The sequence below is a fragment of the Muscardinus avellanarius genome (assembly GCF_963383645.1).
Source record: "Muscardinus avellanarius genome assembly, chromosome: 3".
Lineage (NCBI taxonomy): Eukaryota > Metazoa > Chordata > Mammalia > Rodentia > Gliridae > Muscardinus > Muscardinus avellanarius.
Window position 1 is genome coordinate 102,404,553 of NC_137788.1, and position 23,269 is coordinate 102,427,821.

Below are 23,269 nucleotides of genomic sequence, written 5' to 3' on the forward strand. Positions count from 1 at the left end.
TTGTCACCATCAAAACTACTCAGTGTTAAGAAGCATAATGCCTTGCCAGGCACTATGCAGATATTTCATAAATATCTCATTTACTTTTTTTTGTACTAGAGGTTGAGCCTAGAGGCCTTCTACCTCTTAGATACAACCTCAGCCCTATTTTATTTTGAGGCAGGATCTTGCTAAATTGCTGAGGCTGGCCTCGAACCTGCTATCTGTCTCAGCCTCCCAAGTACTGGATTACAGGCATGCGCTACCACGCCCGACTTCTCATATACTCTTCACAGCTTGGACAGATGGGTATAATTATCTTCACATTTGGCCCAGGATGCTTGGTTCAGAGAGGCTATTTAATGTGTCTGATGCCCCACAGCTGTTCGGTGTAGGACTCTATTTTACCCCTCCACCAACTGGGTTCTGAAGCTCTTGCCTCGGTGGGCGTTCAAGTAACATTTGTTGAGCGAATGAACGAAAGAACATTGACTCCGCGTTAGCGATCGGCTGTAACACTCCGACGTTGAGGCACTCCGGAGGCGGCCAGGCGCTGCCGCTCGCTCGGGACTCGGCGCGTCGCTTTCCAAGCCCAGCCGGCTCCTCTCGGCGCCCGATCTTGGCTCCGCCCCTGCCCCCGCCCGGCTGCCGCCACGCCCCCACCTCGAGGAGTTCGCTCCCTCCGTGCCGAGTTTTCCTGGGCTCCAGCCTCAGGGCGGAGGGCCTCTCGCGGCCTGGCGACCCGCAGTCCGCTCCACTCCCTACCCCGCCCCTTCACCCTCCCTCACTCTCCAAACTTCTTTTTTCCATCTCTTAACTTCAGTCATTCCAGGGCCCGCCTCCTCCACTCCCACCAGCCAATCAGCGGTCCGCATTCCCGTCGAGGGCCCGCCCCCTTCGCGCCGGGGGCCAATCCCCGGCGCGGGAGTCGAGTGCGGGGCTCGTTCCCCGGCGCCCGGCCGGTGACGGCAGCGCGCCGGGCGCCGCGCGGCGGGAGGGGGCGGGGCCGGCCGAGGGCGGGGCGAGGGGGGAGGGGCGAGGGCGGGGGAGGAGGTTGCGGCGGGTTTGAAAGCGGCAGTTTCCTGGCAGCTCGGGCCGGCGTCGGGCTCCGCGCTCGGGCTCCGCAACGGCGCGATCGATCGACCGGGCGACGGCTCCGCGCGGGCGGGTGCGCGCCCCCGACGGGCCGGTCCTCGCCCGGGCGCTCCCGCCTCGCCTCAGCCTTTCCCGCCGCCGGGGCGCGGGGCCGGGGGCCGGCGGCCGGCAGCGACCCCGCCCGCAGCCCCGCCGAGCCGCCGGGCCGGCCCCGCCGCCGTCCCCAGGGCAGCGCGGGCCCTCGGGGCGCGGCCGGCGGCGGGCGGCGGGGCCCGGCGGAGCGGGGCCGCCCGCGCGGGGCTCCCCATGGTGCAGCGGGGTTCGGGATGTCGAAGACGCTGAAGAAGAAGAAGCACTGGCTGAGCAAGGTGCAGGAGTGCGCGGTGTCCTGGGCCGGGCCCCCGGGCGACTTGGGCGCCGAGATCCGCGGCGGCGCCGAGCGCGGCGAGTTCCCCTACCTGGGGCGGCTCCGCGAGGAGCCCGGCGGGGGCACCTGCTGCGTCGTCTCGGGCAAGGCGCCCAGCCCCGGGGATGTGCTGCTGGAGGTGAACGGGACGCCCGTCAGCGGGCTCACCCACCGGGACACCCTGGCTGTCATCCGCCACTTCCGCGAGCCCATCCGTCTCAAGACCGTGAAGCCAGGTAGGGGCCCTCGGGGGTGTGCCCGCCTCCCGGGCGGGGGCTGGTGGCGCCGGGGATTCCCATTTTGCGGGTGGGAAAACTGAGCTCTTGGTGGGCAGCGCTGTGGTGCACGCTCTCCACGAACTGCAACCGGTCGCGGGGTGTCGTAAATTTGTAGCCCCCGTCTCCCACCGCAGACAAGAGTTTTTGACTAGAGGAGGCCAGCCCTTTCCTGCTCTCCGTTGTAGGAGAGGTCTCAGGATTGTAGCATTGTCTTTGGAATCGTCTTACGCATCTTCTAACAGGGGAAAGAGGTCTTCGCTATCGAAGCACTTGGGGCCAAGGCTACCTGCCACTTAGAGTACTTGGAGGGGGTTAAACTGCTTCCGTGTTTTTTGCACACCAGCAGATGTCTCAGAGCTGACAGTCCAACTCTATCAGTCCAGGTGGTTTAGGTGTCTGGGTACCGATGAGGGTATACAACGTGTGGTATGTGGCAGTGCTGTGCTCTTGCAATGAGCTGTTGAATAGATTCTAGATTTTGAAGAAAAACCTAGGCGCCTAGCTGAGTAAATCTCTTGTGCAAGGCTTTGATTTTTACGGAATTTTGTTGAAGTGATCGGTAGAAAGATCCCCTGTTGCCCTGGTGTCTTTCATGCTAGTAAAATCCGCAGCAAAGCATGTTACGTTGTAGCATACTTGCCAGTTTCAAATCATTGATCAGACTGCGTATGGTGAGCTCTGATAGTACGTAGTAGTAGTCTTATGAATTTATCGAGAACAATGTTGATAGAATGTGGTTCTGTCTTCTGAGATGTTAGGAGGTGAGAGAATTATGATCACAGTGTTACTCAAACTGTTTTTGCTGAATGTGTTCTACTAAAATTTACGGTGTATGAAAATATATTGGACTTCCTAGTTGTGACCTGGGCTAGATATCAGTCCATCCTTTCAAGGCAAGATGCTAGAAAATTCTGGAGAAAATTTTCATATGCTGTCTCCCTACATTTTTTTCTTTCTCAGCAGCGTACTTTGGAAATACCTCTTCAGTAGTCCTTGAGCTTAATCTGAACTATTCGTTCATGATGCAATGTACATATGTGTTGTGGGCATACACTTCACACATGCAGACATAGAGTCCTACATTCTCAAGAATTTCTTCATAGATTCTATTCCACCTTACTCATTTTAAGTTGATGGGTTTGTGTGAGATTTTCTTTTTAATTTTCATAACTTTGGCAGACATTAAACAGCCTATTCTCTATGATCTGGAGAATTATCAAATTCTTTATTGGCTCCAACTTTATATGCCATACGTGAAGGGTACAGAAGAGATGTTGGGGGCTGTAATCCAGCCAGACAGCCACTGTCTGTAGTACGCAGAATACTACATAGTTAGCATTTACTAGTTTCTATGTAGTTCAATTCTCATATGTCAGTGAATAATAAGGACATCTGCATCATTGCTTTGGGTTTTGTTTTGATTAGTTGGCGGGTGTGGATAGAAGTATAACTATTAATTTATTTTGTGGTACTGGGGTTTGAACCCAGGGGCATTCTACCTTCACGTTTTACCTCTAGCCCTATTTTTTTATTCTTTATTTTGAAACAGGTTCTCACTAAGTTGCAGAGGGCCTCACTCAGTAGTCAAGGCTGGCCATGAACCTGTGATCCTCCTGTCTCGGTCTTTCAAGTACTGGAATGCATCATCAGTCTTCCAGGTGTGCATCATCATGCCCAGCTGTTTAATTTATTTGAAAAGAGTTTTAAAGTTGATAGATTGATGAGGAACCTGGTGTTTATGATTCTTTTAGAAGACTAGAGAGCTAGCTCTTTAATATTAATTTGCTTTGCATGTTGTATACATTTTCAATCTTTATATCAAATTTAAGAAAATATTTCAAAGTTGAGCGTGTGTGCATTAATATTAATTGTGTTGAGTAAACATCCTATACTCAGACTGTAGTTGGCCATTTTTATAGTGATAAAATTTTGGCCTCTTGGCAACCAAAGACACTGTCCAATGTTAAATATTTAGCCAAAATAAAGGGAATAAAATATTAATGGCTGAAGTACATTTTGTAATCATTAATAATAGTCTGTCTTATTTTTAAGATACATTCTGCATTAGTAATTTCTAATGGACAACATTATGTCTGTCATCTGAAATTAATACTCTTGTTTCTAAGCAAGTTGTGAGTATACATTTTTTTAATCTAGTACTAGGCTTTCTTAAATGCCTTTGCTTAAAAGCAGCATTTCTTATAAAGTAGCATAATTTTTGCAGGTTAAACACAATACTTTAAATATTGGAAATTAGGAATGTGAGGTTATTTGTAGAACTTTGTTCCTTAAAAACAGCATAAAAACTTTCTCCAGAAGAGGTAGAGGTTGTATACTATAGTGATTGATTTAGAAAATGACGATAATAGAGAGTCAGGAGATATAAAAAGAAACTTTACCTAACCATTGTTTCTCCCCTTTTATCTAAACTTTCAAAGAAATGGATTTTTCAATTGAGTTAACTATTATAAAGTACATTTAGCACTCTTTCTGGTCTTGTCTAGAAACTCTTTGTTAAACTATATTCATAACATGTCATTTAGAAGCTGGCACAGTGTGAGAACGAAATGTAACCATCTCTGTAAGGTGTAATAGTAGTGGGGAATGATCTCATATTGTCTTCTGACAAAGCCCGTGCTGGATGGATGAACTGGACTGTGGGATATGGTTGCCTCAGCATTGATTCTTCCTAGTTTTCTCCTTTTCATCTAGTAGATACTAAAGGGAGCCCAGCCAGAGCTAGTACCATCAGCCGCAAATTTAATGAAGGTTCTTTCTGGCAGTGGTTATCTTTAGCTTTGATTTACAGATTTTTTTCTTTTGTTTTCATCTTTAGTGGATAATTGAAAATAGCACCTTAAAATTTGGTTCCTGATCCAAGGCTTTTCTTGGGAAAATTAGAGAATTTCTTATCATTTTACTATCAATGTAGAAATGAGCTGTCAGTGCTTTTCCTTTTTCTACTTCTAGGAGAATCTTTAGTTCCTTCTCTTGCTTGGCCCAACTTGTTTTTTTTTTTTTTTTTGCAGGTCTGGGGATAGAACCCAGGGGCATTCAACCTCTGAGCTACATCCCCTGCCCTATTTTTTAGTCTTTATTTTGAAACAGGGTCTCACTAGTAGAGGGCCTCACTAAGTAGCTGAAGCTGTCCTTGAACAGCTACTTAGCTACTTGGGATTACAAGTATGCACCACCACGCCTGGCTCCAACTTGTTTCTTAATAATGACCCTATGTGTTTTATTTTATTATGTTTTTGTGGTATTGGGGCTTGAGCCCAGGGGCATTCCACCTCTGAGCTACATCCTCAGCCCTATTTTATTTTTTAGTTTGAAACAGGATTCCATTAAGTTGTGGAGGGCCTCTTCACTAAGTTGCTGACGCTGGCCTTGAACCTGCAATCTTCCTGTCTCAGCCTCCCAGGTACTGGGATTACAGGCATGTGTCACCATACCCTACTATTTTTTTTTTTTTTTTTTTTTTTTTTTTTTTGTGAAGAGAAAAGTTGTCACTTGAATTTGAACTTCATATTCCTGGTAGTAAAGGAAGTTGAACTTGGACCTCTGGTGAAATTGTTTCATGATACAGTCCTGTGGGCAGGATTAGTTTCTTTGATTTTGCTTCAGAGTATATTCTTAAACAGTTTCTATTCTGATTAATGAGACGACTTCATTTTGTTCAGAAATTTCTCAAACTAAGAGCTGGGCATGCAGCTGCTAAACTTAGTGAGACCTTGTTTCAAAGTAAAGAATAAAAAAATAGGGCTGCAGATATAGCTTGGAGGTAAAACGTTTCTAAATTCAATCCCTGGTACCACAAAAACAAAACCAAACAAAAATACTATGAATGTGCAGCATTTTATAGTGTGTATAACGATTTGCTCCTTAATACACATTTAAACTTACATTTCTGCAGTTGTAAACGATGTGGATTTTATTCCAGAGATGAAGTATTGACACAATTAGTACATAGGATCATTGTCTACTGTTTTATTATGCACACATTACATTCAACTACCTTATCTTTAGTCCTCTATCTAGGGATGAAAATCTCAGGAGCTGGGTGTGGTGGCACACACTAGTAATCCCTATACTTGGGAGGCTGAGACAGGAGAATTGCAGGTTCATGGCCAGCCTCAGCTACTTAGTGAGGCCCTTTGCAACTTAGTGAGACCATTTCAAAGTAAAGAAAAAAAATAGGGCTGGGGGTTCAGTCCCCAATACCACAAAAAAAGAAAAAAAGAAAATCAGCAAAAGTAGTACAGTTTGTTAAATAAAAACTAACTTGAAACAGCTTGTATGTTAAATATAGGTAAAAGTCTTAACCTCTCACTCTGGGATATCCAGTTTCTAAGAGAATTTTGTAAAAATGAGTTCATTCCTAGAAATATATTCCCCTTTGGTGACGAAAAACTACTAGAAGGTTTAACATAAGGAATATTTATGGTATGAAAATAATGAACCTGCCTTTTTTCCTCTCAACTTTTGAGTCTGTTTTTTAGTTTTATTTTTTTGGGGGGGGTGCGGGGAGGTACTGGGGGTGGATCCCAGGGGCTTTTCTATCTCCGGGCTATACTCTCAGACCTATTTTATACTTTATTTGGAAACAGGGTCTCACTAAATTGCTGAGAGCCTCACTCGGTAGCTGAAGCTGGCTTCGAACCTGTGCGATCCACCTGTCTCAGCCTCTCAAGTGCTGGTATTACAAGCGTGCACCACCATGCCCGGCTGTTTTTTAGTTTGTTTTCTTTTGTTTCTTGGCTGAATGGGTACTCTAGGATTTTGATGACTTTTGTTTAGAAGGTTATACAGTACCATTTGAAGAAGAGATATGCTAGTCAATTACTATCCTCCCATGTTTGCAATGCAATACATGATACCTTTTTTTTTTAATTTTTTGATACCTTTTTTAAAAAAAGAAACTAGAGATATGGTGAGGCAGCTCCTTTGTGAAAGAAAGTAGTTTCAAATTTTGATAAACAAATTTGAAACTTTCCTGCTATTCCAGCCTTATAGCAACTTTTTTGTTGTTCAAAGGTCTTAATAACTCTGGTTTAGGTTCAGAATTCTATTCATTGACACCTGTAATTCAGATGTGTAATGGGCTTATATCATAGCAGAACACTGACTAGCTTAGATGACATATCATTAACATCTTTTTTTTTTTTTTTTTTTTTTGCGGGTCTGGGGATGGAACCCAGGGTCATTTGACCTCAGAGCTACACTCCCTGCCCTATTTTTTATTCTTTATTTTGAAACCAGGTCTCACTGAGTTGCAGAGAGCCTCACTAAGTAGCTTGAGGCTGTCAGCGAACCGCGATCCTCCAGGAATGCTGGGATTACAAGCCTGCGCCACCACGCCCGGCTTTCATTAACATTTTTGTATTAATTTTTTTTTCTATTCATCATTTTATAGGAGTTATCCAAACATGTCAAGATATATTTAATTTTGCTCACTTTTTAAATATTTCACTCTGGTGTCTATTGTTCTTGCTCTTACCTCTAAACTTCTTATAAATTTAGTATCTTTTTGTGTGTGTGTGTGTGTGTGTGTGTGTGTGTGTGTGTGTGTGTGTGTGGTACTGGTGATATAATCCAGGGGCATTCTACCTCTGAGCCACACCCACTCTCAGCCCTATTTTGTATTCTTTTTTTGAAATAGGGTCTCACTGAGTTGCAAAGGGCCTCACTAAGTAGCTTGAGGTTGTCTGAGAACCCAGATACCTCCTGTTTCAGTCTCCTGAATGCTGGGATTACAAACCTGATTTACCACACCCGGCTTCAGTTTTATTTTACTGGGTTGAATTTTTAAAGTACTTTAATTTCTTGCTATCTTATAAGTACAAACTTGACATTTGCCCTTTCAACTTTCAGATCATTTAAAAATTATATTCCATTTATTGCTAAAATGATTTTCATACAGCATAACTCTGTATGTATTCCAGGTGAATATAAATTAGTTTTCCTTTGAGGTTCCGGGATGAATTTATCAAAACCTCCTATTATGATGGGACAGGTTTCAGAGCTTCTTAAAAATCTGGTCTCTAACTTATTTAAATCAATGATAAAACAAATCTTCTAAACTTGTTACAGTATTTAATTTTGGAAGTCAGTGCCTAATCTCAGGTGAATGATTCCATGTCGTCTTTACTATGTAACCACCTAAGTGCTTCATGAAATTTGGGAGCACTTAAGTGTTTTAGGAAAATTCCAGTTTTGAACCACCTTAATGTCACCAAATTCAAACTCTACCAATTTCAGTTTTTGGTGATTTAACAAAGTATAAATGTTTTGGTTTAACAAAGTATAAATGTTTTGATATTGAAGACTAAAACTGTGTTACCTTGAATTACTTTTGATTCTCTCTTGAAATTTTGAGAAGTTTCTTGAAAATACCACATTTTAATAGGATAATGCCCCAAATTAACTCCCTCCTTCCCTCCCTCCCTCCTCTTTTCTTTCTTTTTTTTTCTTTCTTTCTCCACGAGATCGAACCCATTCTTCCTCCTCCAAACAGCACCCCTTACTCTATTTTATTTTGAAATAGGGTCTTGCTAAGTTGCTAAGACTGGTCTTGAACACTGCAGTCCTCCTGTGTCAGCTTCCCAAGTGCTGGGATTACAGGTTTGTGACATCATACCCAACTGAGTGCCTTGAATTTATTATTATTATTATTATTATTATTATTATTTATTATTATTATTATTATTATTATTATTATTATTATTGGTGGTGCTGGGGGTGGAACCCAGAGGCTTTCTACTTCCGGGCTATACTCCCAGAGCCATTTTATATTTTTATTTGGAAACAGGGTCTCACTAAGTTGCTGAGAGCCTCACTAAGTAGCTGAGGCTGGCTTCGAACCCGTGCGATCCTCCTGTCTCAGCCTCCCAAGCATGGGGATTACAAGCGTGCGCCACCATGGCCGGCCCAAGTGCCTTGAATTTAAAACTGTTGCCTAGAGTGGTTTTCAGTAGCTTGGAGGCTGGTATTGTGAAGATACTTGTTTGTGGGGGAGGAGAGGCAAATTCCGTCATTGCTTTTTTTCTTGAAGAATAAATTATTATTTGGAAGGTTTCCAAGAAAAGGTGCTCTTTTTACTTTATAAAGAGCTACGGCACATGCTCATTCCTTCAACAAATTCTTTGGTGCCTCTTCTGAGTGCCAATATTGAGCTGACATCGGGATTATAAAAACGAGTCAGGGAGCAGGGCATGGTGGGTGGCACAGGCCAGTCATCTCAGTACTTAGGAGACTGAGACAGGAGAATCCCAAGTTCGAGACCAGTCTCACCAATTTAGTGAGATTTTGTTTCAAAATAAAATATTAAAATAGAAGTGGGAATATAGCTCAGAGGTAGAATGCCCCTGAGTTCCATCCCCAGTACCAAAAAAAAAAAAAAAAACAAACAAACAAAAAAAAAGAATAAAGAAAAAAAAAAAAAAAAGCCAGGGAGCTGTGAGGACAGACCTAGCTCTTACCTACAAAATTTTATTTTTTAAAAGCTGGGTGTGAAGCCCGGCGTGGTGGCGCATGCTTGTAATCCCCGTGCTTGGCAGGCTGAGACAGGAGGATCGCACAGGTTCGAAGCCAGCCTCAGCTACTTAGTGAGGCTCTCAGCAACTTAGTAGGACCCTGTTTCCAAATAAAATGTAAAATAGGTTTGGGAGTATAGCCTGGAAGTAGAAAGCCTCTGGGTTCTACCCCCAGTACCACCAAAAAATAAAAAAAATAAATAAATAAATAAAAGCTGGGCGTGGTGGCACACACCTATAATCCCAACATTTGGGAGACTGAGACCAAAGGATCGCGGTTCGTGGACAGCCTCAGCTACTTAGCGAGACCCTTTTTCAAAATAAAGAATAAAAAATAGGGCAGGGGATGTAGCTCAGAGGTCGAATGCCCCTGGGTTCCATCCCCAGACCCTCAGGGGGGAATAAAAGCCCCTAAGTTGCACATAAAATACCACGTTGTACCAATTTTAGGATGAGTCTTCATGTCATCCATATTGGAATCAGTTGCTGGGTTTTTTTGTTTGTTTTGGTTATATACCAATGAAACAATTTGTTTGTATTTTAGAGATATATTTCATTAAAAAAATCTGTATTTTAATTCTAAAAAATTATTCTCATCTGGGCGTGTATAATAAACTTGTGGAATTTAAATGTGTACATAAGCAGAAATAGGGGTCATCCTTTTTTATGTCTTGGTCAGGTCCTTGCCACCTGCTCTTGTTTTCCTTTTTTGATACTGGGTACACCCTCAGCACTTCTTTGGGTACTTTGGTATACCCTCAGCACTTTTTATCTTTTATTTTGAAACAGGGTCTTTCTGAGTTGTTGCTGAGGCTGGCCTCAAACCTGCAATCCTCCTGTTTCAGCCTCCCAAGCACTAGGATTACAGGCACCCGCCCCCCTGCCCCGCCATGCCCTGGTTTGCCATCATTTTCTGATTTGGCTGGTTGGGGAAAGAATTGTGAGGAATTTTGAACCTATACTGGCTTTGAAAGGTGAGTTTTGGAGAGTAGAATTGGGATCTTTTTCAGTAGTAGATAAGAAGCAGAAGAAATGAAAAACAGGACAAAAATGTTCAATATAGAAAGATCTATAGTGTGGTCCATTTCACTAGGGTGTGTGTGTGTGTGTGTGTGTGTGTGTGTGTGTGTGTATAAATTTACATAAGTGGATATATATATGCATATCAAAGCTTTTATTTTGTACAAAAGCACAAAACTCACATTATAGAATTGGAAAGTAGAAGAAAATCATATTGTTTAAATGTGTAGGTAGTTTCATTATAAACTGTCTCATAAGTTTTTTTTTTAAAATTGGATTTGAAATGTGTTTTCTTTCAGAAAGAATGCTGGCAAGGGCTTATAATGCTCATTTTTCATTTTTAAAAATTTAATCATAATGCAGTACTATGAGTATTTTTACTTAGGTCATTATGTGGCAAGATATTATCAGAATGATTCTTTCCTGTAGGTAGGCTTATTTGGGATGCTTTGGAAGCCTAGTCAATTTTATGGGACAAGGCAATTTTTTTTTTAACATAGCAAAAAGGGAACTGGAAATATATTTCTACCTTAAACCTGGTTTCTCTTCTGTTATAGTCACAGCTGACTAGCTTCCAGTGACAAAGGTGGCATCATTATGTCTTGGTTCCCTCTGTGCTAGTGATTTTTCCTGATGGCACTGCTCAGCTGCATCACAGTGGTTCTGAGGAGCACACCCTCTCCCCACACTGTTTCAGTCATCCATGGACAGGAGAGCAGGGACTGCATTTTGAGGACAAGAATTGGATTTGTGACATATCTAACTAGAGAAAAGGCAGACTATGCTCATAGATTATTATGTACCTTGTTTTATTAACACCTGCTTGAGATACCATTTTAGAAACTCAGTAAAAAATAAATATAAAGGATTAAAGTTTCACATTATTATTTGGAGTTTAGGTTTAAAAATACTATGCAATGGGAGGAAATTAAAACAAAATTCTGCTTCAAACTTGTTAATAGTTAGAATCTGTTCTATTTAGTAGCCTTTCTTATTGTCTGATGTACTTAGAACTCATAACTTTCTGGCATCTTGGCCTCTTTGCTTCTTTTGTGTTTTTTTGCAGAGAATTTTAAACATATAATTATTTTTCTTGCATCAAGAAAATTCATGAGAGACTTCACTATGTCTTCTTGTTCTGATTGGGACATATATATGGCCATAAAAATAGGATTTTATTTTACATGATGACATTTATTAGAAATAGTTTTATGAAATGAAAGTACCCTATGAAGAAGAAAATAACAAGCCAGACATGGTGGCACACACTTGTAATCCCCGTGCTTGGGAGGCGGAGACAGGAGGATTGCTCAGGTTTGAAGCCAGCCTTGCTGGCTTAAAAGACCCTGTTTCCAAATAAAAATATAAAATAGGTCTGGGAGTGTAGCCTGGAGGTAGAAGGGTTTCCAGGAACCCCAGTACCACCAAAATAAATAAATAAATAAAATAAAAAATAAAAAAGAAGAAAAAACAAGTATTTATTAGCAAATGCTTTATTTTATTAACTTAATTAGAATTAAGTTGACTTTGATTTTTCTTCAAATAAGATGATTTATAAAAATCTAATGGAAGCTGGGTGTGGTGGCGCACGCTTGTAATCCCCACGCTTGGGAGGCTGAGACAGGAGGATTGCACTGGTTCGAAGCCAGCCTCAGCTACTTAGTGAGGCTCTCAGCAACTTAATGAGACCCTGTTACCAGATAAAATAATAAAAAGTAGGTCTGGGAGTATAGCCCGGAGGGGTAGAAAGCCTTGGGTTCCACCCCCATGGCCACCAAAAAAAAAAAAAAATCTAATGGAGAAGTCCTGGAGAGGCATTACTTTTTGGACAGCTATCTAGTTTGCAGCAGGTCTCTTGTGATGTGTAAAGCTTACATTTTAGCAGAAAAGTAAAAAATAAAAAACAAAATGTAGTTCACGTGTCAATTATGAGAATTCTGTAGCAAAAGAAACTTTACTGAGGCTAATTTAGGTCAAGAAGAAATGTATTGATTTACACACATAAAAATCCAGGCATAGATCAGTAAGAGCTAAGTTAATGTTCTTAAGTGGTGGTCATCAGAACTGCTACTTGGCTCTTCTGAGTGTAGCAGACTCTCAGTGTAGCAGAAAAGATAGTTCTGAACCCTCAAGTCACAAAGGAGCATTAAAACTTCTCATTGTTTTTCTGGGGTGCAGTAACCAATCTCACACAGCAACTTAATAGGTCCTGTGCCCACCTCTTGGACCACTTAATGGGGAGAGAAAGCAATGGGGCCCATAATTGTCTAGGGCTGAGTGATAGCCTTGTTCTTGCAGCTAGGTATAGATGGTACAGTGAGATTCATAACTGTAGCAGAACCCCAGGGAATAAGGGAGGGGCAGTCTCTCAAAGGATGGGCCACTTAACAAGACAACACTACAGAAATGGCCTCTTTTAAAACACTTAAGCTTACTTTGAAGCCAATAGCAGTATGCAGTTGTCATAAAGCTATCACTTTTAAGAAAAAGCAGATATAGGTTGTATACTAAATGAGGAACTTATTTTTTCAAATATTTTACTCAAATATTATCATATTTGCTGTTTTTATAAAACCAGATGTTTTAAAAATTGCAATGCTGATACCTCTGCACATTTTAGAAGTACTGCTTGTAATTTCTTTTTTTTTAAATGTCAGCTGGCCTTCTTTGCATCATTGTTGCTTGTGCTTAGGTAGATGGAATACTTTGAAGATCACTTAATTACTTTGGCATTGAGAAAGAGATTATTAGTCTAGGTAAACAATGAAGTTTTAAAAACAATATTATTCTACCATTTTGAAATTGAAGTTCTAAACTAATTGCTTCTTAATGTGTTTTGCTTTTAAAAATGGTCTTTTTAAACATAAATTGAGACAATATCATTATATTATTTATAAGGGCATCCTAATAATAATACATTTTAAATATGATCTCATAGAAGTTATGCCTTAAAGGAACTATCTAATTGATATTGACTTTGACTTGGCACACTACTTAAGCATGGTGTAATGTAGTACCTATTGATCAGCAAAATAGTTATTTGGCAAATATTGCAGGATAAACTGTGCCCCCCTTTTTTTCTTGCCCCTACTAGGGGAACAGAAGTTCTCAGAATAGGGGTGGAGAGTTAAGAGGGATGAGTGCTCTGAGTATCATTTCATACTTCTTTTATATTTTAAATACTGTAGTAATATCTCCAGTTTTGATATTTTAAAAATAATATTTTAATATTAATCTTTAATGCATGTGTAACATGCATAGTAGGAATATTGCTAAGTATCATCTGATGTTGAATCTTTAGTGAATATTAAGTCTTGGTAGGATATGGGTTAATACACTTACATACTTGTTGTACATAAGAATATCCATGGAATTGGGTGTAATTTGCCAGTAAGAATCAGAGCAGGGCCAGGTGTGGTAGTGAACACTTATAATATTGGTACTTGGGAGGCAGAGACAAGAGGATAGCAAATTTGAAGCCAGCCTTAGCAACTTGGCGATACCCTGTTTCAAAAACAAAATAGGGCTGAGATGTAGTTGAGAGGTAGAATGGCCCTGGGTTCAATGTCCACACATTGAAAACACACACACACACACACACACACACACACACACACACACTCACTCTCAATCAATCATAGCAGAACTTTGTAATTTTTTTTCTTTTTTTGGTGGTACTGGGGGTGGAACCCAGGGGCTTTATACCTCTGGGATATACTCCCAGACCTTTTTTGTATTTTATTTGGAAACAGGGTCTCACTAAGTTGCTGAGAGCCTTACTAAGTAGCTGAGGCTGGCTTTGAACGGTGTGATCCTCCTGTCTCAGCCTCCCAAGCGCTGGGATTACAAGCGTGCACCACCACGCCCGGCTAGGACTTTGTAATTTTAAACTAGCTTATGTCCTCGTGGGATGTTTTTCGACCATATTAGGAAAAATAACTACTTCTATTGCAAAAGCCTGTAATGATGAGTTCCCAAATATTAATTTCGTATACTGATTAGTTAAGCCATGAAGTCTGTTAAAATAATGCAGTCTTCCTTACCTTTACTCAGAGCTGTATCTTAACCCATCTTGGTAGCTTTTGGCAGAACACTTTGTCTAAATATTATTAATTTTAGCTAAGATTCTATTCACCAATTTCAGCATTTGATTTAGGATGATGGCATGCACATGCTAATGGAATTTTTAATTTCATTTGAATAGAGTTAGATCTGCAAATTAGAGCTGTCTTACAATGTAATGCTGATTGGTGAAATGACATTTCAACTTCCCTTTGGTGGCAACTCCAAGTTCAGAGCACCTAATAGGAATATTCTGACATGCAAACTTGCCATGATATCATTTACTGAGCCAGCTATCATTTACTGAGTGATAGGTGCCAAGGCATTATCCACTCATCTCATTTGGTATGTAAGAATGTGTATGTTGGCATTCATGTCTTCCTTTCAAGAAATCAGTTAGCATTTTCATCTCCTTTTACACAATAGGGAAACTGAGGTTCAGAGAGATTAACACATCAAAGTTTATAAAGGGAAGACTATGAACAGAAGCGGCATTGAACTTTTTCATTTTTAGGTAGAATATTAATTATGTATGAAAAGTCTTTTCTTTCTCTAGGAAAAGGAAGAACTACAATTTTGAATTGAGTGGGTGTTAAATGTAGTTAAAATATTTTGTTTTTGTTTTTGTTTTTGTTTTTTTGCTAGTGGATTGAACCCAGAAGCATTATATATCCTTTTTATTTTGAAACAGAGTCTTGCCTCAAACCTGTGATCCTCCTGTCTCAGTCTCCCAAGTACACTGGAATTGTAGGTGTGTGCCACTGTACCTGGCAAAATTGGCAATTTTTTATAAGTTGTGCAGACTCTTTTCAAAGTCCACATTGCTTAAATTTTATTTAACCAAGCTAGATATAACTCATAGTATTTAAGCAGATCTCTCCTTTTGCAGCTTCAAATACTATATTCTAAGTTGGATTCTCCAAAGAAGCAGTTAAAGCAGGTTGGTAGCCTGGCCTGGGGGCACATACGTATACTCCGGTCCTTGGGAGGGTGAGGCTGGAGGATCACAGGTTCGAGGACAGCCTCAAGTAGTGAAAGTCTCAGCAACCCAGTGAGAACCTCTTTCAAAACAAAATATAAAAAATTGGGCTGGGGATGTTGCTTGAAGGAAGAATGCCCCTGGGTTCAATCCACAGTTACACACACACTCACTCGCTCATTTTTTTTTTTTTTTTGGTGGTACCAGGGGCATTCGACCTCTAAGCTACAAGCTATATCCCTAGCCCTATTTTTTATTCTTTATTTTGTAACAGAGTCTCACTGAGTTGCAAAGGGCCTCTCTTAAGTAGCTGAGGCTGTCTGGGAACCGTGATCCTCCTGTCTCAGCTTCCCAAATGCTAGAATTACAAGCGTGCACCACCACGCCCGGCCACTGTCATTCTTATTTAAGTGTTTATTCTGTTTTCTCTTTGGGCTTAAAGTTAGTCACTCACTTGGAAGGAATGTAGCAATACAATCAGTGCATGCCCTTATTCTACAGACGAAGAAGTTGAGGCACAGCAGTCCAGAAGCCATTTCATGAACCTGGCAAAGCATGCCAGATTGACCCAGACCGTCTGGTTCCTTTCATTGTTTTGGTTTCTGGCATAAAAATGTATGTAGAAAATTAGTGCACAAAACTCTTAAACACATTCTCTTTATGATCATAATCTGCATTCTTTTGAAATTAAGTGTAATATATTAAATTCAGTTTGTTAGGCCATCAACATGCTGAGTGTGGTTAGAGGCAGTGGTAACCCAGAAGTTGGAACGCAGAAAAGAATTTTAATTGTTATATGCCACAGATTTCCAGGGCATTTTTAGCCTTACATAATGGTCTAGCTTATGGTTAAGATCTAAGCAGTTATGAAATTGTTAGCTGGTATAACAGCTGAATATTTAAGTGTTCGTTCTTGTTGGTTGTTTTAGCTTTGAGAACATAATTTTTCTATTAAAGAGGTCCTTCACAATGCCCTTAGTAAAGCCCTTCTGAATAGTTCCTGCTGTGTGGTAGGCTTTAATGCAATTTTTTGCCCCTCTCCATGGGGGCCATCATTCAAGTCTGAATTAGAGTCAGCTGTATTTATATTTTTTTTTTCTTGGGGCCTAACTATGGGGTACAATGGGGGAAGATACATATTAGGGCTAGGGATGCTCAGAGACGTGGTAGGTGAACCTTAAGGCACACTTTGGCCTCAGGGGCCTTGAGCTTGTCTGGCTGTAATGAGGTGACATAACTGAGTGGAGGGACTGTGCTGGGTCGAGAAGGTGTCTCAGCCCGGAAGGCTGGCTGTGGTAGAGAGATCCGAATGTTCACCTGTGTGAGGCAAAGCTGAAGACAGGAGATTGAGGTAGCCGTTCTGGGAAGACTGTGTTCATTAGGTTAGACTAATAGGGACGAGGGGGGTTTGCTTGGGCTCTTCGCATGTGAAAGAACAGTGTGAGTGTAGATATGAAAAAAAATCTGATAATCACATGCTCTTTTGCAGTATCAGCCAGGGTTCAGTGCAGAAAACAAAGGGACGTAATCTAGGAAATTAGTTGTGTAGGGGATCTTTGAAAGGGTGAGGGGCTGAGAATGACTTCTAGGAACAGCCTGCCATGGGAGCTGCCACCTCTGCAACAGCCAGGAAAGTGGCAATTAGGAGGTTGCCTGTGAAATGATGGCTAGAAAGTACCACCGTAGCTGGCTCTAGGGGAGCACAACCATCACTGCTGTTGTCCTCTTAGCTGCTTGAAGGGAAGCAGCATCTGCCACTGCTGTGACAACTTCTTCATTCCTGTGAACCAGTGACTGCTGGATGCTGGAATGCTGCCTCTGGTCACTGCTGCCTCTGCTGCTATCTGTAAAATAATTAGGAAATGATCATTTTGAGTATGCATGTCCTTTGTTTTTAAGATAATTTGTGTTATTATAATTTTATGCAACTTCTTAATAATGGCTGACAGCTGACTTGCAAAATTCTTAAAAATTTAATAATTGCTCTTGCAGAAGAAGTTCCGGTGTATCACTGTAACACCTGTCAGCTGAATCTCCCACCCCTAATTGGAAATTCTCTCCTTTTGTCTTAGTTCAGAGCTAGAGAGTAGACGCTGACATGCCCATGACCTTGTTTACAACCTGAAAACAGCTGAAAGCTACAGGCCAGTGGGCCTCTGCTTTACTTCTGACTTCTGTATCATGTCCAGCATTTTTATAGTGGAATCAAATTTGGACCAGAATACTAGCTGTAAATGAGTCTGGAAAATAGTTTTTAGTTTTCCAAATTCTGCGTTTCAGAAAGGCATACCATAAGGAGGTGGGTGCTGAGTACCAGCTGATCCTTTTCCACACACTTATCTTCTTAAACATAGTATTTTAATCACAGCTTAGCCCATTCTGGATAATGTATTATCATTTCTGGGAGCTTTTCTTTTCAAAATGTCCTGCAGTTGCGATGATCGTAGGCCTAGTGGATTTTTAACATCGGCAGTGATCTTTGTACTAGGTTAGCTTGTATTGGAACTCCCTACCACATCTGCTGCTGAGCTATCTATGTTTTATGTTATTTGATCTCAACCTCCCCCTGCAAGCCACAGGCATCCAGGGCAGGGAGGGCACCTCGACCAAAGCAGCCAATTTATAGGCTGGTCAGCAGCCTGTGATTTCTATGGATTAGAAAGATGAGTACGGCCCAATGAATCTTTCCTGGAGATTTAAGACAAGAAAAGGAAATAATTTCTGATTAGGGGTGGGAGTTTCAGCTAAGAGATTTTGCAGTGATGCATGGAGTTAGCTGTATTTTTTTTTTTTACAAGATCCATTTTTAATGTTTAGGAATTGATCAAAGCCTACAAAGTTTCAGATGGATGGGGGGATAGATTTTGAGTTATATTGTACAACAGAGTAATTATATTTGTAAGACTATATATTTCAAAATAACAGTATATTTCAAATGTCTCAGCATAAAATTTATGGGAAAGCAAGGTGATGGATATGTTAATGAGCTTGATTTACTCATCCCATTGTTTACATATGTTAAAGCATCACATTATACCCTATGCTATTTAGAATTATGATTTGTCACTCAATGATGATAATGTTTATTAAAACCCAATATACCTTATTAGCTATTCTGGACAAAACCAAACAGATTAAACATTTTTATTTTATTTTATTTTATTTGCAGTGGTGGAGATTGAATGCAGGGCCTTGCATATGTCAAACAAATGCTTTACCTCTGAGCTGCATCCCCAGCCCAGTTTCTATCTTAATTTTAATGTTTTATGGTTCTGGGGATCAAACTCAGGGCCTCACACAGGCTAGGTAAGCATTTTACTACGGAGCTATATCCCCAGCCAAGATTTTTATTTTTTTAGAAAAAAATAATTTAGGAATTTTGCAAGTCAGTAGTCAAACACAGCCATTACTAAGAATTAAGTTTCATAAAATTAGTATTAGTAAAACCAAAGATAAAGAATACTGAAAGATGTTTCCTAATTCTTTTATGACCGCCTGTCCTTTTGAGGTTCTTTGTAGTATTGCATTTGTATGATAGAAATCCTGGATTAGTCTGCTGCTGCACTAACCTTCCCAGCTCTATTTTCACTGTTGTTACCAAAAATACTGATTGTAGGGATGGGGAGGAGAGGCACGGTTGAAAGGACTTGATCAGGTGTGTATAAACTACAATAATGGGAGAAGAAGCTGAGATCAAGAAGAAAAGCTGATGTGTGGTAGAGAACTAAGTGCTGTTCATAGCAGAGCATTGGATGGAGGGGCCATAAACTCCTTTCCCCAAAGTTTGGAGTCATTCTACAGCTCTAGTCTCCAAGGATTTAACTCTATTATTTTCAAAAAAAGAATAAGATTCAACCCTATTTTATTTTTTATTTCATTTAATTTGCAATTACATTAATTGTGAATTTTTGTGTTACTAACTGTAATAGAACATGTTTTGGAGTGTGTGTGTGTGTGTGTGTGTGTGTGTGTGTGTGTGTTACTGGGGATTGAACCAGCTCAATTTTATTTTCTATTTTCAAACAGGGTCTCTCTAGGTTGCTGAGAGTCTCACTAAGTTCTAAGGCTGTTCTCAAACCTGTGATCCTCCCTTCTCAGCCTCCTAAATCATGAGATTTCAGGCATGCACCACTATACCCAGCTAATTTTGTTCATTTATGTTCATGTGCTTTCCTCTCATGAAGGGGGTTCAGGATTCTCTGAGGTAGGGATGTAGGTGAAGATGTATGATCGATCCTGTATATAAGAATCTCCAAGGGAGGCATTTGTAATTTGTAAGTATATGCTCCATATCTACCCCCAATATATTTTAAACTAGAATAAGATAAAAGTGTCTATTGAGGGGTGCCTCCTGTAAATAATATTTTATGTGTTATTTTTCATCCATAAACATCATGTAGACTATTGTAGTGCTGGTACATAGAGTACATAAAGTAGCTTTTTACTGTATAAATGCTCTAAGCCTCAAAGGCTGCAACATATTGGGGCATGGGTGATCCCAGGCTCTTTGCTATTGTAGTTCTTGCCTGTGCCTTTAGGACCCTAAGGTGCAGACTGTAGATCTGATTGTCTGTAGCTTACAGCCTCCATCTCTGTTGCCTTTGATCAGCTGCTTTCTCTCTGCTCATCTCTTCAGTTTTGTTTTCTCTTTGCTCTGATTTTTTTTCTCCCACGCTTCTCTGCTTTCCAAAGAAAAAACTGACTTTGTCTAGGTCTTGCCAGCCAATTGCAGTGGTCCTTAACTTCTCTATTGTGGATTGTCCAGTCTCCTGGGGTCAAGTGTAAATGTAGGGTGGTATTCTCTTTTATGTCCTGGCTTAGATATTCAGGATCTGTTCTTTATCTCCAGAACATGACCGTATAGATTTTTTCTATTCTTGGATATGGAAATATTTTAGAAGCTTGGTCTGAAGATAGATAATATTTTATTTTTTATTTGATACACTTGTCTTAGAGATTTAAACTAAACTGTATTTAGTGAATCAAACCCCCTATTGTTTTATGTGGCACTGGGGATGGAACCAGTACACCACCAGCCCTATTTTATTTTTTGTTTTGAAATGCTGTCTTGCTAAGTTACCAGGCACTGAGCTCTTAACTTGTGATTCTCTGGGTTTCAACTTCGTAAATACCAGTATTATGAGCATGTGCCACCATGCTAAGCAAACCTTCTATTTTTAAAAGTCATCTTAAAGAAGTGATTGGAACTGGATTTTCAGAAAAGACAATAGATAATCTCAGGATAATTTACTAAGTCAGAGAGTGAAATTTTGTCTAATTTTGGTAAATCAATCCACTGTTAAATTGTTACAGTGTGAATGAAAATCTCACCAATACTTTTCATGTGGAGTTTGTATAGATTGGGGTGGTCAGGAGGGCCTTCCCTAGAAGAGGACGTGTAAACTGTGAGTTACATGAGTTGAAGGAATTAGCCATATGAAATTTTTTAGGCAGAGGGAATTGTGAAATACAAAAGCCTCAGTATGAGAGCCTCAGAAAGGCCAGTGTGTGTGGCACCTAGTAATGAGGGGCTAAAAGTTGAGATGAGATGGAAAAATTACACAGGGGCCATTGAGGGCCTGTAAGCCACTTACAAAGGGTAGTAGACTTTTAGTAAGAGTAGTGGCAGTGAAGCGAAGTGGATAGATTTGAAATGTGCTTTATGTTTTGATAGAGGAACTAACAGGACTCCGATTGACTGCAGGTGAAGAAAGGCGAGGACTTCAAAATAAGGTCTATATTTTTGCTTTGAGCAACTATGGGTGGTGCTACCATTTCCAGGAATTGGAAAGTCCAGAGGTTGGGTGGAGTGGTGTGCGCACGCGTGAATGTGTGTGTGCGTATGTGCCTGTCAGAGAGAGACAGGGTGAAGGAGGAAGAGGAGGAGGGAGGGAGATAGAGGGGGGAGGAAAGGGAGAGGGAGAAAAGTGTATCTACTACCTAGGTTATTTCTTTTTACCTTCTTTGCTTTATTATATATTAATATATCCCTCTATCCATTATCTTATTTTTTATGTATTCTAAGTAAATTGCAACTCTGTATATTTTCCCAAGGAAGGCTTTTATTTTATTTATTTATTTGGTTGGCACTATGAATGGAACTCAGGCGTTTTACTTTCAAGCTACCCCTCCAGCCCCATTTTATTTTTTATTTGGAAACAGTCTCACTAGGTTGATGAGAGTCTCACTACTTGTTGAGGCTGTCCTTGAACCTGAGATCCTCCCGTCTCAGCCTCCAAGTATAGGGATTACAGGTGTGCCACCATACCTGGCTCCAAGGATGGTTTTTTTTTTTTTTTTTTTTTTTTTGTGTGTGTGTGTGTGTGTGTGTGTGTGTGTGTGTGGTACCGGGGGTGGAACCCAGGGGCTTTTCTACCTCCAGGCTATACCCCAGACCTATTTTTTACTTTATTTGCACACAGGGTCTCACTAAGTTGCTGAGAGCCTCACTAAGTAGCTGAGGCTGGCTTTCAAACCTGTGTAATCCTCCTGTCACAGCCTCCCAAGCGTGGGGATTACAAGTGTGTGCCACCACACCCGGCTTCCAAGGATGCTTTTAAAGGCCTATTTTTTCCCCCTCTTTTTACAGATGAGAAAAACTAAGGTTTGGAGAAAATATGCTCTAGATCATGTGGATAGTAGTTATTGGTGGATCTAGGGTCAACTTGTAGGTTATCATTCGTCTAGGACTCTAATTTTATTGTAATTTAGGAATATAAGTGAACTTTGGAAACTGAACAGGTTTTGATACCCTGGTTTATGACTAAAATCTTAGATCAAAATTTCAAAGACAGAAATGCAAAGGATGTATAGTGTTTCTCTTGCATTTGACTGGATTACAAAGTTAGCATGACACTTAGGAGTAGTTGGAAGGTAATTTATGATAATGTACAATTGAAAACATTTTCCGTTATTTGGCCTAAGAAAGTAGCTGGGATTCTTCTTTGGCAATGCCTCTGTGTTTAGGTAGCAAATGTTCCTTGCCATACCTGTTACGCTCTTAAGTCCTATGCAAAGGCCAGAGATACAAAAGGCAATCATTTTAAGTTCTGCACTTCCAAGGAATCCAGCCTTTAACTTTTGTTTCAATTTTCTAAAATTTCTCTTTATCTTCTGCAATATGTTTATTTCGAATATAATAAAAGCTGAAGTTCCAAAAGGTAGAGAAGCATATTCAATCTAGGTAAAGCTTCAGTCTCGGGGAAAAGTATACGCATATAATACAGCCTGTAGAATTGAATCAGTCTCCAGTAGTATGAAGGCAAACAGATACTTCATTTGCTTTGGGGGAGCACCTTTTTTCTGAGGAGCGAGAGTACTCTTAGTTTCTATCTGATGGAGTTGCCTAGCTAGGTTATCAGTTGTCAGTATCAAACCTGGAAGTTAATACTGGTTTATTTAAGTTGTTACAAAAATAGAAGGCAAGTTTGTTTTTAAAAATCAAATGAATTGTCTTCTGTTGATGTTATTTTATGCTTTCTTGTCAAGTAAATATTTATATTGGCTCCTGAGAATTTGGATTTAAGGAAGTTAATCCAATAGAGCATTGTGTTCTTTCCTTGCCGTGGTTATTATGTTATAACATGTAATATTCTCTAACAACTCTCTAAACCCTTATATTCCACAAGTCATGTTTCATTAGTATCGAATATGAATACTTTGTTATACACAACCTGCTTAATGTGCTTGTTGTTTTACTTCTTCAAAGTCTAGTGCTTAATTTCCTTCAGAGATTTTCTTAGGATTAACCTATTGACATTTTTATTTCTATAGATTATAACCCAGGATACTTAAGTAGTTCTATATTTTGCCATTAAACATTATTAATTTTGTCGGTTTTTTTTTTTTTCCCTTCAGTACTGAAGTTGGAACCCAGGGGCATTCTACCTCCGAGCTACACTCCCAGCCCTGTTTTTCT

General features: G+C 40.4%; 1 protein-coding gene across 2 annotated transcripts in view; it reads left to right on the forward strand.

The window, feature by feature from the left end:
- Positions 1-1,400: 1,400 nt before the first annotated feature.
- MAGI3 (membrane associated guanylate kinase, WW and PDZ domain containing 3) overlaps positions 1,401-23,269 on the forward strand; it is a gene marked incomplete at both ends in the record, with an annotated part of 258,307 nt that continues 236,438 nt past the window's right edge. For both annotated transcript variants that reach the window (XM_080693205.1, XM_080693206.1), the window contains one exon: positions 1,401-1,716. In XM_080693205.1, coding sequence (XP_080549331.1) covers positions 1,401-1,716 — 316 coding nt within the window. The remainder of the gene's footprint in view (positions 1,717-23,269) is intronic.